At 43.3% G+C, this 19,067-nt stretch overlaps 1 protein-coding gene across 4 annotated transcripts in view; it reads left to right on the forward strand.

The window, feature by feature from the left end:
* Positions 1-19,067, forward strand: part of PTEN (phosphatase and tensin homolog) — a 106,499-nt gene that overhangs the window by 46,384 nt on the left and 41,048 nt on the right. For 3 of the 4 annotated variants that reach the window (XR_008745427.1, XR_008745428.1, XR_008745429.1), the window contains exon 8: positions 18,923-19,023. Coding sequence is in view for 1 of the 4 variants with exons in the window: in XM_055793655.1 (XP_055649630.1) it covers positions 410-595 (186 nt within the window). In the remaining 3 variants the exon portion in view is untranslated. Of the gene's footprint in view, positions 1-409; positions 3,945-18,922; positions 19,024-19,067 lie in introns of those variants that run through there. The other variant, XM_055793655.1, reaches the window with a different exon arrangement.

Genomic DNA, 19,067 nt, shown 5'->3' on the forward strand with positions numbered 1-19,067 from the left:
TGGAAAAGGCATTTTCAAGAGCTTCAGCCTTTTCTAACTTGCTCATAAAATATCTGTTAGACCCCAGCAGTGCTTGTTTGAAGGTAATGGTCGTAGTTGCTTGTTGGAATGTTGCTTAGCGTGGCATGGTATGGCTGGCTGCTGTAAGTCAAGTGCCAGTGATTGGTGCAGGTAATGCAGAAATCCTTTAGCTGGGCTTGAAAAACCTGCTGCTTTGCCAGTTCTTAGTTTTGTCAGGAGTGGTAGGGAGAAGCTGGCTAACCTCTGAACAGCTTTATTTCCTTCTTTCCAGAGCAGAGAAAGCAGCACTTGTGTGGTGAAGGGAGCCATGCTGTTAAAAATTGCATTGTTACCTGTGCTTGCTTAAAGTCCAGGTTCCCTTTTTAAATGTTGTTTTTTCCTTTCCCAGGTGAAGCTATTTTTCACAAAAACAGTAGAAGAGCCATCAAATCCAGAGGCTAGCAGTTCAACTTCTGTAACACCAGATGTTAGTGACAATGAACCTGATCATTATAGATATTCTGACACCACTGACTCTGATCCAGAGAATGAACCTTTCGATGAAGATCAGCATACGCAGATTACAAAAGTCTGAATATTTTTTTTATCGGAGATAAAAAAAAAAACCACAAAAAAACCCAACCACGAAGAGTGACAAACTTGAATAAACTGAAAAAAGGACCTTTTTAAATGGCAAAAAGACATAGTGTCAGATTACCAATTATAGGAACAATACTTTTCCTGACCAATCTTGCTTTGCCCTATAAATCTACAGGGTTTGACACTTGTCCAGTTGGAAAAAAAAAAAGGTTACGTAGCTCTTATATGTATATACCTTTTTGTGTCAAAAGGACATTAAAACTTCAATTAGGAACTATAAACATGGCACTTTCCCATTTTATTCCAGTTTTATAAAAGTGGAGACAGACCTAATGTGTATACGTAGGAATTTTTCCTTTTGTGTTCTGTCACCAAACGAAGTTTCGAAAATATACAGGTTCACATCCTGCCCCTTTTTTTGCACTTGTGTGGCAACAGAAAAGTCTGCAGTTGGCTAAGAGATGTTTCTAGAAGGTTTTACTACATTCTAATGCATGTATTTTGGATGGGGGATGGAAAGTAATGCTCGGAAAGGAATATAGTCTGCTGGAGCTTGGCCTGTGTACCATATCCAGCTATTTACATGCACCTTTCTTTAGCATGCTACCGTAATTCATCCTGGACAATTGAGGAGTCGCCGCTGTCACTGCTTGTTGTTTGTGCGTTTTATTTTTTTAAGTGTAATGGTGCTAGAAAAGGCAGCTAGAGGGAGTGATTCTGTATAGGGGTACAGGAATGAACCTTCACAACATCTAAAGACCCGCAAATGAAGGGAGAAAAATTATTGGGGTCACAGAAAGGAAACACAGCAACAATGACTTAACCATACAAATGTGGAGGCTATCAACTAAAATACGGGCTTGAAACAAGTTGTTAGAAAATTTGACAATGATTTATTAATTGTTTTTTTCTGAATTGTAATGGCTGCTCCATCTCTTGTGTAATCAAGGCCAGTGCTAAAAGTCAGATGCTATTAGTGCATACATCAGTCAACATCTTACATTTATATTATTTTTCAATCATATTCCTGCTGTGAATACTTCATGGGCTGCCTTGCAAGCTTTTTTCTCATTAATATAAAAATATTTTGTAATGGTGCACAGGAAATTTCAATTGGAGATTCTCCAGGTTAACGTTTGTTTTGAAGATTTATGATGCATTTATTCAATCAAACCTCTGTCAGCCGTTCCACCCCTTTGACCTTACACATTCTATTACAATGAGTTTTGCAGTTTTGCACACTTTTTAAAAAAATGTCATTAACTGTTAGGGAATTTTACTTGAATACTCAGTACCTACGATGTTTTAAAAACAGACATAACACATGATATAGAGGAAACCAGTGCTGCAGTAAATTCTCCGAGAAAGCCTGTCCCAATTTTTTTGTTTGCTATTAAAAACAACAACAACAAAAACAAACAAACAAAAAATCCAAAAAAACCCACCCAACAAATTAAATTTCTGAACTGGCAGTGTTATTATTTGTTTGTAAGGATGTAGCCAGGGGTAGTAGGGCTTGAGATTGGCTTTTGGTGTGCAATTGACATGCCCAGGCTGCAGATGACTTAAGAGTACAACTACTGTTGCATACAAATCTGAAGTAGCTGACAAAATTGTTCTCTCTAAAGTATGCCCTGAATAGCCGTCCCCAAATTTACACTTTTCTTAGGATTTAATACCTGCCCCCCCTTAATTAACTTATTGGTGCTGACATTGAAGTTCATTAGCTGTGTTCTCGCCTAGATAAAGACTGTGTGGAATCTGTAAGGGCCCTGTACAACAGCATTAATGGTAAGGATTTGAATGGGACAAGGCAGGACTTCCAGTAATTACTATTGGTAAACAAAGGTGTAACGTGCTTGCTTTTTTTTGGTATCTGTTGGTCAATTTTCCTCATCAGATTCATGGTTCTAACTTCTAACAATGCTGATAAATATTTTCTGACTTACAGGTTTAATTAGACTTTAATAGCTTAATGGATCAAGATTGCTGGTTCCAGCGCTCATTATTCCCACTGTTATTGACAAGCAGGAGGTGGTTACCTTGGGATGTGACATTTAACTCTTACCCTTCAAATCATGTTTCACTTTGTTTTTTAACAGTTGAATGTTGTGTTGGCTAATAAAAAAAATGTTCGTGCTTTAAAAGTATTTGGATATTGACACTGCTGCGTGTCCCACTTTGGATAATAAAAATTGGATTGGTGCGGTTCTGGTATGTAACACTGAGGGCCAGATTGGAAATCATGACGCGATGGGCTTTTGCACTGTTATTTTTCCTTTGGAATGTGAAGGTTGGAATGAGGGTTTTGATTTTATTTTTGAATGTTTCGATGTCTTTTGAGAAGCCTTGCTTACATTTTATGGTGTAGTCATTGGAAATGGAAAAATGGCATTATATATATATTATATATATAAATATATATTATACATACTCTCCTATACTTTATTTCAGTTACCACCCCCATAGAAGTTGACAAGAATTACTATGACTGAAAGGTTTTTGAATCCTTATTAAAACTTTATTTATGACAGTATTCATAATTAGCTTGAACTGCATTCTGTAGGTAATCTTTCCTTGAGTTTCTGGACTGTATGCTTAAACCTCTTTGGATGTGTAACAGCTTACATGTCTGAAACTACTTGAAGGCATCACTTCGGTAAGAGCTTACTGTTAGGCCCTTAAGCATCCCCTAGTCATTGGTAGCCCCACTCAAAATATTTGCCACAGCTATTAAAGGGCAGTTGTATAAATAGCATCCAAATTTGTTCCTGTGGCACACATTGTAAACTGAAGTGGAGTTTACATGCAGCATCAAATGTCTCAGCTTTCGGAAAAAAAAAAAGAAAAAAAAAGGATGCTAGTGTGCAAGTTCCATGTTTAGTCATAGCAAATGTGTGCAATATGTTAACGATGCCTGTGGTTGCCACGAAGTGCCTCGTTTACCTTTTTAAATACTGTTAGAAAGTGTCATGCATGCAGATGGATGGGGTGGAACTGTGCACTAAAAGGGGCTCCAACTGCAGTGTTTGGCAGAGCTGTCGTTCTCTGCCGGTTCAAATTTTCAGTCTGTTTTCATATAGCATATATATATAGAGATACTAAAAGGAAAAAAAAAAAAATCAGTCTGTTAAGCAGCCTTACTCTGATTCAGCCTCTTCAAATACTATTGTGCTGTGCAACAGTGGCTCTGTGTGTAACTGAGAATACACAAAAACCAAGTATGACATGTACAGGATAATGCCTCATACAAATCAGATGTCCGTTTGTTATTGTGTTTAACAACCCTTTATCTCTTAGTGTTAAAACTCCACTTAAAACTGATTAAAGTCTCATTCTTGTCACTGTGTGGGTGTTTTATTGAAGTATTTTGAGTATGGAAACAGTCAGCTAAAATACTTTGCTTGTAAGCCATGAAATTTTGAGCATGATCATTAGAGCAAGGGATGCTCCTTGTATGTCAAGGGATTTTAAGGGAACTGCAGCTTAAAAGCCTTTTATGTTCAGAAGCTTTAAACAAGTGTAGGCATTGGAAATGCAGATTGTGTGCAGGGAAATCAAACCCTTTACTGTCGTGCTGTCAGTGAGATGCAGGACAGCTTTTTGGGGACCTAAACCAGCTTTAGTCTCAGAGTAGAGAACTTTTTGCATAATGCTCGTTACCTTACTTTTAATGTCGATTGGTGCATTTCCAGCAAAATGAGATGCAAGTCAAACCTGAAAAGCATTTTCCTAAAGTAGCTTTAAATTGGTGATGAGATGCATTTTTCCGCAGTGGAAAAGGCTTGCTCAACACGCATCAAGTACATAGCTTGGGATTTCTTCTATTCTTGCTGCTCATCTGTTTTCAAACTAGACTTAAATCAGGCACTTTACTTAAAACATACAACGGTGTTCTTTTGTGTTAGTTATCCTTTGAGCCTCAAGGAAAGAGAGACCGATAGCTCAGTGGATAATCTGTGGGTTTCTAGTGATGGTGAGGAACCAAGGCGCTATTCTGCTCCCTGTGAAATCTGGTTTCTTTAACTCATGTTATTCTTCCTTCATTCCGGCTAGTATTAATATCAGCCCTGTGTCACAATTGGCTGAGCATCTCAAAAAAATCTGGGTATAAAGTAGGGGTTTGGTGCTGCGGCCTGTTCTTTTCAGTGGTAAGAGAAGTGGAAGGTGGTTTTGGTGCTTTATGGAAGTGCAGTGTTTGCCAGCTGTGCCTGGGCTTTTCATGTGAATGACATGGTTAAGGGCTGTACGGCAGCAGGCAGTACTACCTGATCTGTCAATGCATGTTCATTTTTTTTGGAGGTAAGCTTGTTTTTCATCCAGAAAATGGAAGTTGAGTGGGAAGGTGTAGAAAGGAAGGATGGGAAGCTTTAAGGAAAGTAGTCTGGACAGTGTTCAGTATGTTGAGTAGCTTCTATAAATATATCTGTCTATATGTGAAGGGATTCTAGTCTGACGACAGGTGAAAAGTGCTGTTGTTATGTGGGTAGGGTATTGTAGTTGACTTACACTCTTGTCCTGTTGACTAGAAGTCCTGTTTTAGCAGCTAAAAGCTGCTTCATAAAAAAAAAGTTCATTTTTTTTCCATTTACAGCTATGTGTATGAATGCTCTGGTGACTAACGTGGCGATTGTACTTCCCAGGATGGTACTGGGTGCCTGTACAGAGGATGCTCCAGTGTGCTCCATCCCTGCCTCTGCAGTTTCCGTGTGTTCCTCTGACTACCTCTCCCGCTGAATCAGCGCAAGTGCCCTGGTGAGCTTTTGCTACCTGTGGTGTCAGCAACAACTGGGTTTATGCAGGCCTCTTAGACAGCCGTGGAGTGATTGTTAATTGCAGCTTTTCTAAAACTGCAGCCAGAGTTAGAAATTACACTCTCTTAAGAAGGAGTTATGGTGGCAGCAGACTCTTAAAACGCCTTTTTTTTTGCGTGCAGTCGGTTGGCATTTTGGTTATGAAATGAGTGATGACATCTGCTAGTGACGATGTTTCTATATTAGTCTAACCAGATTCCCGAAGGTGACGTGCTGCTGTGATCCCCGGCCTGTTGCCGCAGGAGGTGCTGGTGTCCGTGTGCTGGGTGCAGCAGGATCTGGGAGGCACAGCCAGGTACAGCTGGACCCCTGCAAGGGGTGGAACAAAAAAGCTCAACAAACCAGCCCTGCAGGTTGGGACTATTGATACAAAAGGGAGGGCAGGTCAGATGATGAGCTGGCTTGATTTTTGGAAGGTGTCTTCTCAAAAACATAGTATTAATTATTTCCTACTTCTGCTTTGGTTTCTTGTCAACCTTACTTTTTGGTATCATCTCAAACTCCCCTCGTTCCACTTCTGTCCTTCTTGGTAGTTCTGGTCCTTTTTTCCATACAATTGAAAATGTCTTGTGCTAGGCAGATGAGAAAATCCATCTCTTTTGAACTGATGTGTCTACTAAAATAAGAACCCATACTTGGTGTTTTGCCTCTTTGGTATCTCTTGCTCCCTGTCCTTCACAGCTTTTTCTGGTTGGGCTTTTTAATGGTGTTTCGTTATTCTTCTGTGAGTTTCTTCTCACTTTCTGCCTTTTTTTTTTTCCTGTGTCTTTGAACTTTTTAGCTACTGGTATCTTTGCAATATAAGAAGTAATTATTTTCTGCCTGTTTCTTACTCTTCTTTTTTTTTTTTTTTAAAGATATATATGCAAAGGTTTAGTCTGAAGGCATAGCAAGGAGAAATGCTGTTAAGTTACTTTTCTTAAAAAAATAGCTTGGAAAAATGTCAGTTGTGCAAGTTCAGCAAATGTGTTTGCCTCAGTGAGCTGCTGATGAGTATGAACCTGCTCGCGTTTATTCAGCCTAATGGGAACAATGAGCACGTGTACTTGACTTGTAATGAGCAACCTGTACAAAAAAGAGCCTTGTTAATTAACTGCTGGGCTATGTTTTCCAGCTGCACATCTTTCTGTATGGGCTGTACTGACTACTGCAAAGTAAAGAGGGTTTTAATGGTTTTGCCTTGTGTCCCATAGCTAAATCTGGAATAGGTGGCACTTTATGTTCATGGGGCATCCTTTTCCTGCTTCAGAGCCTGTTCATGGAAGAGTTTTAAGTTGATAGAAGGTGGTATCTTAGAGGCTGAAGTTTGTACTTAAAATACCCTCTGTATATAATTTAGGCTACTTAAGGTTCTGCTTTATTTTTTTGCCCTTCAACAAACTAGTGCTAGTACTGGGACTATATGGGGTTTGGAAGATTAAGGGGCTCAGAGCAGGTCAGACATGTTGGATTAAGGAATTTGAGCAGGCTGGACAGGTATCAGGGTGCCCCGTCCTCCATAACATTTTTGTGCTAGAAGGAAAATGGCAAAAGAAAATGGGAAGGTTTCTGGCATGGAAATATGTGCGTGAATGAGTATTTTAAATGGAAATTAATGAGTTTCAAGGATAAAGCAAAGTCTTTGATGTGAAGCAGGATTTGGTAATGGGAGAGAGAAACCTCATGGGTGGAGGCATGGAACTTGTGAGAAAAGAGATGATGGCACATGTTTAGAAAGATTTGCTGAGGTTTTGCAAAGATGGTATAAAACAGCTGATGAGAGGTCTCTGAGAGGCATCTGAAGAGCTGAGTTTGGGCGGGAGATGAATCTGAGAGGTTGGCTTGGGGATCATTTGCTTTAAAGGTGTTTGAAACTATGGGAACAGGATGGCTGACAGCTATAGACTTAGGTAGGACTGCAACCAGCTTAGGAAAATACTGGCGTTTGCATGGGAGGGTGACGGAGAGCTTGTGTAAAGATCACAGCAGCAGTGAAAGTAGACTGATAACATCCACTTGAATGAAAAGGAGTTATTTCCCTTCTCTGAATATTAGCACTTGGGAAGGACATGGCTTTTTCATGAGGCTTCTTGAAATCCAGATACACAGTAAAGTAGCTCTGATCCTTGATTTTTGACCATCTGAAAGTTCAGTATTGCTCGGATGTGAGTTACAGGTGGGCTGCTGGGGCAAACCAACTTGTAGCTGAGACGTTTTGGAGAGGGCTGTGGCCTGATAGCATCCTGGGTAAACTGCAGCCCCACTGGAAGATGGAATGGCTGGAAGCACATGAGAATCACTGAACTGAGAAATACAGAGTCATAATAAAAAACAGAAGAGGAAGGAGGTGCTTCTGCCAGGTTGGGATTATTTTAACCCCAGAGAGTTTTCTGTCCTCTTGGCTCTTAACTTAGCTCTTTTATGTAGAAAGGAAGGAAAAGCTTTGTACAAGAACACAAGCTCAGAGCTAGTGTTATTTGTGCCCTGCTTTATGAACCTGGAAAGCCTCTTGTAATGTGTCTCCAGGATGATGTCCTCACCTCTTCCCGTAGAGCACAGAGGTGTGACACCTAGTGTCATATAGGTTGCTTTCTTAAAGTGGAAAGTGTTGCGCCGATTGATTATTTCTTGATGTGCTGCTGGCTTTCTCTCACCATTTGGCTTCTGACACCTTCTTCAAAGGCCTTTTGAACCACATGCTTCTTGTGAAAGTTTCATCCTCTCACCAGTGGCACTCTGACATCTCTTCATGCCCTGGAGGGTCCTCCGCACCCCAGAACAATGGCCACTTCCCAAGCCTTCGACAAGAGCCTAAGTTCTGAATATTGTTGCTCAAGTACACTGAAAAATTACCCAGTGACCAGTGCTGCCAGATGACCCTGAGCATCACCTGTGCTGATTTACCTTGTGCAAACAGGCTCCTTGGGAGGTATCTGCTGTTCTTGCTTAGCAGTTGGCATGTGGCCAGGGATGCACGTCTTAAGCTCCTTGGGTGGCCCTGAAGTCCCCTGATGAAGGCTTGCTCCCGAGCGTGGCGCACACAGTACTGGTTTTGTCATGCAGATTTTGCCTCCAACACTGCTGCTTCTCTTTCACTTCTGCTCCTTGTGCTGTAGGCACCGAGCTTTGGAACTGGGAGATAAGGTGCTGTGAACCATTCCTCTGATTCGTGCTTGCTTCCTCAGTTTGATGAATAGTCTCCCACTTGGAGTCCATCCGAGGTCTCTCTGCACATTGGAGGCTCTTTGCTGGTTGCCAGCTTCTTGACTCATCCTCTCTTGAAGCAGGTGAAGGGATGGCACCCAAGGGTGAAGTCCATGTGTCTTTCTCTGGTTGGGTCTGTGCTGCAAGCACTCCAGGGGATGCCTTTTGCTTCTTCGGAAGGTTGAAGTGAAAAAGGAAGATGCTGCAGGGAACAAGCTTTGCTGCCTTCATCTCTGCAGCTCCATCTGACAAACTTGAATTCCAAGGGAGTAAGATGAGGTCTGCCAAACTTTCATGTTCATGTAGGATAAAAATCCTACCTGTTTGATAAAAAGCTTTGACAGAGCACCTCTTGATGAATATCTGGAAGGAGATTTGAGGCTGGTGGTGGAAGTATGAATTACTTCATGCCAGCATGTTGTTAACATCACCCCATGGTGCCCAGTTGCTACGTTAACCAAACGGGGAGAAGCGGATCCTCACTGCTTTGCTGCAAAGGACTGAAACTGGGGATGCCAGCCACTGTCAACAAGATGAACTTCTTTGCAGTTAATACGCCTGGCTCCTCTGCTGTTCCTGTAGATGACGGAAAGATTGCAGCACAAGAAGTCAGGACCTGGGCATTTTTGTCTTTGATGAAGGTCCCAACCTGTGATCATGAACTTAGCTGGGATTGCTCACGCAGGTTGTGTACTTGGCAGAGATTTTCCCTCCCCGCTCTCCCTCACCCCTCTTCTTCCCTGTCCTCATAGCAAAAACCCCTTGAAGTAGGGAATGTTGATTATTGTGGTTCAGAGCAGTGCTTCAGGCTCCTCTGGGGAGGTAGGACTTGCTTGCTACGGATTTGACATGTTTCACAACAGCAGCAGATGGATGGGTGGATGCAGTCTTTGTATACCCACTCCCTGCAGTGGTTACTTCACTTGATGCTCACAGCTGGGTCTTGGTGGGAAGGTACGGCGCAGGGAAGTGATGTGCCCTGGAGCACTTAGTGTAGGCCAGAGAGGGGCTGTGTAAAGCAACACAGCTGGGAAAGGAGATTAGTTTGGGATTTATTAAGTGTAAGATAGTCCTCTGAGAGCAGTTTGGGACCCTGTACCAGTAACCGCACCTTCATCTAGATGCTGCGGCATGAGCTGGCCAAGAGGTATTTTCCAAAAATCGAATGACCTGTTAGGGTGTTCAAGGTGGGGTTTTGACCTGTTAGTGGCTGCAGCCCGGTGTTCTTACATCATCTATACTTGTCTACCTTTTGAAGAGTGCGCTTTTCTAACAAAGTTCATGACCTTTTTTTGGATAAAATGTTGTGCCCAGTTCATCTAGTGCATGTGTTTGGCTGAGGTTTTGTAAGTCAGCCCACTTCCTGCAGCAGCTGCGTCAGGCTGCTTTGATCTTGCATGGTTTCAGACCCAGCATGGTGGCCAGCGCGTTGCCTGTTTCTCCGGTTCTTTTGGTTTGACACTCCATTGTCACTCGATACCTGCAGCTTTGGGTGATTCCTCTACACAACGCTGCTAGTAAGATAATTCATGGCAGAAGTGGGCCCGCTGCTACTTGTTGCTTCCTTTTGACAAAACCATTGGTGTTGGGCTTGTTTGCACATCTGTTTGTCTGGCTGGAGTGATTTATTTCAAATTGTGCATATTCATTTACAGTGAAGCTTGTGAAGTGCTGTCCAATTCCTCTCTTGCCTCTTTCCACATGGAACACTTTCTTAATGAAGAATTAAGAGACCTTGGGGACCGATGCAATTTGATGATGGAAATAGTTGCACAATATTTCATTTGATTAATGCCTTCTGACTCTTCAAAAATGTTTAAGTCCTTCAGACAAGGCAAACTTGGCTTAACTGCAGGGAAAGTGGGAAGGTGAGAGGGAGGGGCAAGGTGAGGTGTCTGGACAAGTAGGTGGAAGGGAGATAAAGGATGCTGAATATCTGAAGGAAAACCTGAAATACAAGAACTGAATAGCCCATTGCTGACTACTTGCTTTGGATAGTTTGTTTTGGTTTTTAGCTTGGCATTTTGCTATAAAGCCTCAAAATACAAGAATAACAGTCTTGAATATACATCTGTGTAACCATATGATTTGGACTTTTGACTTATCGACATGGGTGTCCTGCCTCAGTGGCTGGAGGTGACTGTTCAGGGATGAATAAGAACAGGGTATGCACATATGAGGGGGGGCCTGTAATGAAAAACAATTGGTGGCCAGGGACTTCCTGAGCCTGAAGTGCCTTGTCTGTTTAGCAACCTTTTATAGATAACGTTTATCCTCAAAGCACACAGTCCAGTTTCCCTTCAAATTGATGTATAAATTCTTTACATCCACTGCACCTTCAGACAAGAGGTTTCCCAGATCCTATAACCTTTTGGGTGAAGTGAAGAAACATCTTAATTTCAGTTGATCACTCCCAGTCCTTGCACTGGAAGAGACGGTGGAAGGCCAGTTCTCCTTTCTCGCTCTGTGCCACTTGCCATTTTGTAGACAACTCTTCTCCAGGCTGAAGACTTCTAGTCTGAACTTCACACGGTGTTTCCGGAAGACATCTTCAAAGCTTTGTACCATGGCAAAAGCATCCTTTTAGGAGTGATTTGCATGGTGACTATTTCAGCTTGTCACTTAACGTGCAGCTGTGACTACTGGACCTGTGCAGAGTTTTGCATTTCCCAAGAGATCGTGCAGTTTGCATCATCCTCTTTGTGACTTGGGTGCATGTGTGTAGTTAGCAGCAGAGCAGTGACAGTTTGGTGGTGAGATGGGTGACAGTGTTTTGGATTTGCTTTTTTTTTTTTTTCCCCCTGAAGGGAGATTTATGTGGTAGAAGTCCTGTGTGTGCAACTGCCATAGGTCCGCTGGCTGTTGCATGTGCCCCAGATGCCCATCAGCACAGGCAATGCAGTGTTATTGCTAAAATGTTTTCTCTATCTGGTCTGTTTGTTGAATTTAAAATTGCAAGATCAAAGTCAGCAGTTTCTCTCAAGCATGTGTTTCCTCTTTTTTAATTGAAGTCCATTAAGTAGTTTAACTGAGGGACAGTTGCTCTTGAATAAGCATTTTGAATTAATGAGCTGGTTTAGCAGTGCTTATGCCTAATAATGCTTTTTTATCTCATGTGAGAGTCATCACCTGTTTTCTCCCTCTGCTGCATTTGAGATGACCCAGGCTTTTATTCCCAGTAAGCCTTTGCTTGCTCGGGGCTGTGGGGTGCTGCTGCTCTCCTACCAGTGTGCTGCTTTGGCACGGTGCGGGTGGCTGGGAAGGGGTTAATCCCTCAGCAGGGGTGTCTCCCCAGTGTGTGCTCAGCTGTGGTGGTTGTGCTCTGCTGTCAGGGCTCAATGAAGCCCCAGCAGGTTTTTTTCTACAGCCTCTTGGGTGCTCATGTCCATACAAGTGCCTGGTGCTCATGCAGACATGGTGTGCCTGAGCATCGCCGGGCTACAGCCTTCAGGTGCTTTGGTCTTGCCAGGGCTGCAGCTTGGTGCTTTTGTTCTATTTGCTGCTGAAAGTTGACTACTTATCTTATCTGTGGTCTTTCACCATGAGCTGATGTGGTCCCTGCTCTGATTTCTGCTTCACTGCGTGATGTGTCGGAGCTGCTGTGCTCGGCACAGGTTGCGGGGCTGCTGCAGAACAGCTGCAATCTCAGAAGGTCCGTTTTCTTACAGCATTTTTCCCTCCTTCACTGCAGAAATAAATGAAAATAGAGTACGCTGTATGTGCTAGCTGCTGCTTTTGCTTTCATTATGTTGATACTTACCTCTTTAATGTTGGAAAAAAGAACTGTATTCCTGTGATCCGACCTCGGGCTCCCTCAGTTGGAGCCATAGCCTCAGGTTGAGCTATAGCATCTTTTTAAGGACTCTTTTTTTTTTTTTTTTCTCCAAGGCAAAATGTGCTGATACTGGACCATTTCAGCCTGGAGGTGGCAGATATTTGGTTTTCATCTAAGGGCTTTTATCACAGGAGCCTCTACAAAAGCTTGAGGCTATATCCAGCACCTGTGGATCTCAACCAGTGTAAACTGTGTGCCAATCCATAGCAAATTGTAAATCTGTAGTAAATGCCAACAGACTGGCTGTTTCCTCAACGATTGTGGATGTTCAGCACAGGGTTTGTCCTTGGTGCAAACAGCAAAACCGCTTCCGACTCCTGCTGCTACAAGGTGCTGATCTCCTGCTGCAGGGTGCGCACTCCCAAGGCGGGGGTGTTCCTCTCAACTGTCTCGTCTTCTTCCGTGCAGCTTTTCCTCCTTTTCTGACTTAGCTGGATTCCTGGTAACACAGAATTATTATTTTATTGAGTTAGTTCCTAAATAAAGGGCCTGAACCTGAATGTTTTTCCCATCTGAGAGGCAAGTGTCAGCACATCCCCGATGCCTGCCAGAAGCGCAGGGAATGGCAAGGTCTAAATTAACCCGAGCTTTGCACTGGGCTTGTGAATATTTGGGTTTTGCCCATTGTGGCACAGGGATCTTTTGGCTTTTTGAATGAAATGTGGAATAACCTAACCCTTGTAAGCCCCACAGGTGGAAATAACTTTCTTGCAGCTCTGTCAGGGGTTGGGTATGGGTCAAACCAGCAGGAGATGGTTACTGCCTCATCTAGGCGGTTTCTTCTTCCTCCAGGCTGTCAGAGTTGCTCGTAGGGCTTGAGATGCTGATGGTTTTCCACTCCCATGAAAAAGCAGAGGATTACAAAATTCCCAGCCTTTTTCTATATTGGAACAATCAAAGAGAACATCAGATGTTTTCAGGTTTTGTCATCCTCTCGTGGATGATGCAGATGGAGCATCCTGTGTGCAAGGGTGTGGGGATGCTGGTGCCTTGGGTTCAGCTCTTGGTCTCATGTTGGGTGTAATCGAGACTGAAACCCGATGGTTTTCCTCTGTAGCCTGGTGCAGTGCTCTGACTGCTGTGAAGCTCATCCTCCTGCCCCCCTCACAGGCCCTGCGCCTTGCACTATGAATCCCTTCGTTGAATGGATGTTTTCCTGTGAAAGGTTTGCCAAGTCAGTGACTTTTTTTCCAACAAAGAAAAAAAACAACATTAGGGGCTGGAAAGACTTCTCACCTGTTGAATTTAATAGTAACGAGCTTCCAGGCTGTGCTGTAAAATCTGCCCATGAGTCTTTGTAATGGAATAGGAAATAGCAAACACACACCCCCACACCCCACCCCACCCCCATGGATCAGAAGGGTATTTTCACCTCAAAAGACCCTGGGCAGAGGGCAGCTAATATTATTTATGTTCTAAATTCTGTTCACATGAGGAAGGACCATGATGTGCAGGCAGGCAGAGCAACGTCTCCATGGCCAAAGATCTGGAGCTGATGTGGGAGGATATTATCCAGGAATTAAATTGAACAGAGCAGCCAGAAGTGAGCTGATGCTGCTTGGAATCACAGGGGCTTATCTATGCTTATCTGCTTGACCAACATTGAACTCCTGTGTTAAAGGTTGCTGGTTTGCCATACCTGCTTGCTCTCTGGGGATGTGACAGCAATCAAAGCTGGGCACAAGGGGTCTCTCAAATGCGTCCTGTCTGGCCTGGGTTAGAAGGTTGTGTTCATTTACTCACCAGCCTGTCAAGAAAGATTTTGCTTTCTCAAAGACGTGTTGTTTGTGCTATTTGTTTGTGATGCTCTCAAAAGACCTGAGTGTTTTCGGTTCAGATGCGAGTCTTTTCGTTGTTAGTGTGTTACGTGCTGCTGGCTCAGGTTTTCTGACCCATGTTGGATTAATAAAGTCGCCAGTAAAATTTCCGAGTTTCCAAGTCTACTTCCAGGTGGTCGAGGATTTAAGCACAGCTGAAGGTTGATGAAACTCTGGATTCAGCCTTCCTTTTGCTGAGAAAGAACTCAGAAAAGAGCCTGAAAGATGCCAAAATACTCCAGATGTCTTTGAAATGGAGCTCACTGTTTGCCTTGATGTAATAAAACCCCATGTTGTTAAACAGATTCAATTAAACTGGACCATCTCCTGATGAAATTAAAATTTGGTGATTTATGACTAATTAGAATATTTTCAGTTGGAAGGGACATAAAGTGATCCAATTAGGTATTAAGCTCCCTGAAAATTTCCCTGAATTTCTCCTCTGTACAAACTTCTCTTCAGTTGAACATGGTTTCACAATTATACAGTTTTATTCACTATTATATATATAATCACAATTATATATAATTTATGCATGGAGTCATGTGAAATGCTGCATATTTTGTAACAGGAAATCATAACTGTAGACCTTGCTAAAAACAGCAGTGTTGATTATTGTGCACAATGATGGCAGCACAAGGCTTGTGCTCTAGACGGCATCAGATTTTATTCAGGAGATATTTCCTCTTTTAAAAAAGTATTTTTAAAAGTCCCTCTGGAGAGCAGCAACACTTTTTCATGGAGCAAGATGCGGAAACAGACTTGTTGCTGCCGATTTTATTCTGCATAGTGGGTGGAAGAAGAGGGATACTGGATGCTTTCTCGCATCAGACAACACTGGAGCAGCTTTGGGATGTTGCAGACTGCGCTGGTGTCTGTTAGACGTCTTCTGACCAACACTATTTGTCTGAATTCCCAGGAATGCCGCTTGTTCTTCAGAGCGGAAAAATGTTCTATTTTTGCCTGTGACAACTTTTTTTTTTTGGGGGGGGTGGGGGAGCGGGGGGAGAAGTTTTAAACAAAGCATGGCAAGGGTTCATGTATGCGTAGGTCTTAATAGTGTGTGATGGGTATGGAGTGAGGCTTCTCAAATAAGCTTTAGACAGATACATGAGGAAGCTATTAATGCTCTACTTGTGATTTAAGGCTAAGAAAATGCGTCGTTAAGTGGATGATCGTGGAGACCCTGGCGTTTTGGAGTGGAGGCAGACTTGGATATGTGGGAAAATGTCTCTTTGACCAGAAAAAGATCAAAACAAATGGGTAAATAAACATAGAAGCATATGTCTCAAGACTGAAAAAAACAAGATATGTGGTGGCTCAAAACCCAGTGTCATTCAGGAGCTTGAGGAAGCTGTGGATGAACAAAGAGCCAACAATGGGGCTGATATTAAAAAAAAAAAAAAAAAAAAAAAAACCCAAAACATTTTGGGGTGGCAGCTCAATGCTGAAGGTGGCTCCTTGTGCCCTCCTTACCCAGCCTGTGGGGTTTCACCGGGAGAGCTGACCTGCTCTGAGGTAGCAGAGGGGTGTTGCATGCTTCCAAAGCTGTCAACAGTTGGTTCTTCATTGCAGATGATTGATCAAAGGCTGGTTGAGCGCAGCTCCATGTGTAGTGTTCTCTGGGTGGAGGAGTGTTTCCTCGTGTCCAGGCTGAGCTTGCGGATGGTGATCCGGGGCTGCGGTCCCGTGTATTGCCTATTGCTTCCAGGAAGGGTTTGGCCCCATCCATTCCCTCCATCCCTGCCCATGCCACACTAGGGAGCTGCTGGCAGTGCAGGGGGCTGCATACCCCTGGCCAGACCCAACAAGCCTGTTTACATCGCAAACCCCTGATTGCATGTGCGCTTACACAGCTCTAACGCTTGCGGGTAAAATGGAATTAGACACCATGGGTGACATTACATGGAAGGACCAGACTGGCCTGTCTGCTTCTAGGTGATGGCTAGATCCTTTGATTTGTTTGACTTGACTTTTTGCTGGTTCCTTCTCCTGCAATAGGTGATGCTGTGTATTAGAAGCGTTTCATGGATGTAGCCTTTTTTACCTCATTTTTAAACAAAAACAGCAACTGGATTATTTAAAATGTGTTTGGAGTCAGCAATGAATGAGCCCCGAACTGCCTTCCTTTAGAAACTACCCTGTAAAATCTCTGGTTTGAGATCTCTCTGAAATACTTTGAAGTAGTACTAAAGCAGGAAGTTAATTAGAGCTGCTTTGATTATCTAACAGTGTGTTTTAACAGCTGCTTTGGAGACAGCTCGAACAGTAAGAGCTAGTGTGGTTTAGTGCATGGTCCCAAGAGTCTGTGTTGCCCCTACCAAAATGCCTTTGCGTGTCATGGCCACAGACGGTTGTTTTCTTTCCTAAGAGCTCAAAGTTGCTTGCACGGGGACTTGGGAAAATAAACCGGCCAAACCTCATTGGACTGCTACTTTTTGCAATTATTTTTTTTAAGTTATAATAAAAAAAAAAATCCCTTGATGCTGTGATGTTGCAGCCAGAGTCCAAAATTTCCCTGCTTCTCACTTCTGTTTTCAGTTGTCTTTCTCCCAAGTTCTCCAGCAGGCTAATATTTTCCATGGCATGTTTGCATTTAAATGACTTCCCTGGATATTTTAAAATGAAATCATGGCAGTGAAGAAGTTTGAGCTACCTCTTCTTGGTGAAGAACCTCTGTGTAGCCCAAAAGGAAAGGTTTTGACCCTGTTGGTCCACCCTCTTGGAGGAAAACCCTTGTGCTTGCTGGCAAGCATGAATTGAAATCTTACTGTGATGATTAATGGTTGGATTTGGGCAGTGTGCTCGGTCATGGAAAAAAATTGAACTCCTCTGAAGTTTTTCCTTGCTGCAGCTGTAACTTTTATCCTTTCTCGTCTTTTGACTGATCTTAAAACTAATCTTATGACTTGATTTTTATATTTGTTATAATTTTGAGTGATGCTTTGGAGTTGCACACTACACATCAAGTCTTAGTCTTATTCCTTGGAACCTATCTGCACATCACATGAGAAGCAAGAAGTGGAGAAACTGCATATATTATTTGATGTGCATATGCACATCCTTGTGTCACCTCTCTGCTGTGCTTTTTCCCCTCCCATGGTTTTAAGGTGAAACGAGAACACAGCGTTAAGGCTGGAGAAGCAGCCCTAGGCAGAAAGTCCCAGGTCAGCCCTTCTGCCCTACAAGGCGGCTTCTCGCTATGACTGCATCCTTCTGGGCAGCGTGACAGTCTTTGTCATAAACATAATGGAAAGGGCTGCACCTTTTCCTAGAACAGTGATTGCTCAGAAGTAGCATTTTACCCTGGTGTGGGTGTTCAGACTCGGAGTGGCTCCAGCCCAAGCAAAGCTCCAGCACTGGTTTTACCCACGGTTCCCTCACCCATATTCTGCCCATGTTGGGTTGATCTTAGGGTCAAAATCTGTATAGAATTAAAAAAATATACATTTAGGTGACTGTGGAGAATAAAACAAAACTAAGAAAACGGTGGGGTTTTTTTTCCAGCTTGCATACCTGCAACCTATCTCTTTCAGCTTAATGCATGTGTACCTAAAATGGGAGAAAGCATATTGTCACACAATAGGACTGGAAGCTATGACTAGCTTAATTGTGGGAGGGGGCAAGAAAAAGGAGGCTTTTTCATTATTCTTTGCTCCTCCTCTTTTGGCTTTGTGTGAGCTTTTCGGAAAATGTCCAGCCAGGGCTGAGCTGTAAGCATAGGGACAAGTCAGCAGAGGCTGTGGTTCTGTGAGGCTCTGCTCCAGTTAGTCCAATTAACAGCAGTGGGAGGATCTGGCTTTGCAGAATTAGTGATGCACAGGACTGAAGTGTGTATTGAACCCTGGGGAGGACAAGCAGCTGAGGCATGTTTCTTCTGGAGGTGCATCCCAAGATGAAGCTGGAGGACGAGTCCCGCGAAAGCCCTGTTGCACCTCCTGAGCACCTCTGCTTGGATCAGCATCGCTTCTGCTAACCCCTAGCCCTGGGCCTGCCTGCCTTCTGCAGTGACTCAAGCAACATCTGCTTTGCCCATTAGTGACTCTCCTCTCCTGGCCTCCAGCCCATGCCTTTGCTGCCATTGATTAACAGCAATTTCCTTCCCCAACCTGAAAGCGCGTGCTGAATGGGATTGTCGTCTTGAAGCATCAGGGGGTGTGTGGGTGTGCGTGCTTGGGCATGTAAATAGCGTGGACTCATTGCCCTGTTAGCCATCTTGGGAACTCTGAAATTGGGATTGCCTTTCAGCTGCTTCCCCTTTGAATGTAACTTAGTGTCTCTCCATCTCTGACCTCTAAATCCAGCTCTCTCCTTACTTTCTCCCTATTTTGCTTCAGCAGCTGTAGCATTAAAAGTCACTTAGAAGTTACTTTCACTTCCCTAGAGCTATTGTACTGCTGTGGAAAGCCCCCTATAAGATCTCCCCATCTGGTTGCTGGATGCAGGCCGCAGTTATTCCTGAAGCCAGAAATACTTGCACCTCATTTAAAGCACGCTGAAGCCGGGGCATGGGGCTGGTGTTAATTACGTTTTGGAAATGAAGTGCTTGTGAGCCATCTATTTGGTTAGGTGCGTAACCAAATGGGTGATTAGACAAGGTTTTTGGGAGGAATGCGGTGTCTTTCTATGCTGCCTGATAGAGGGATACTCTTGAAACAGATGCTTCTTTTCAGGGTGAAAAATTGATGCTTTTCTTGCAAGAATCAATGGAGCCTGCTATGACTCTGGCTGGCTGGAGTCCAGCCAATGTACTACGGGGTACGGTGGGAAAAGGGTAAGAAGATGAAATACCTTGTAGCTGATCAACTGGTAAAAGTC

Source organism: Falco peregrinus, chromosome 1 (assembly GCF_023634155.1).
Source record: "Falco peregrinus isolate bFalPer1 chromosome 1, bFalPer1.pri, whole genome shotgun sequence".
In the NCBI taxonomy this organism is placed as follows: domain Eukaryota; kingdom Metazoa; phylum Chordata; class Aves; order Falconiformes; family Falconidae; genus Falco; species Falco peregrinus.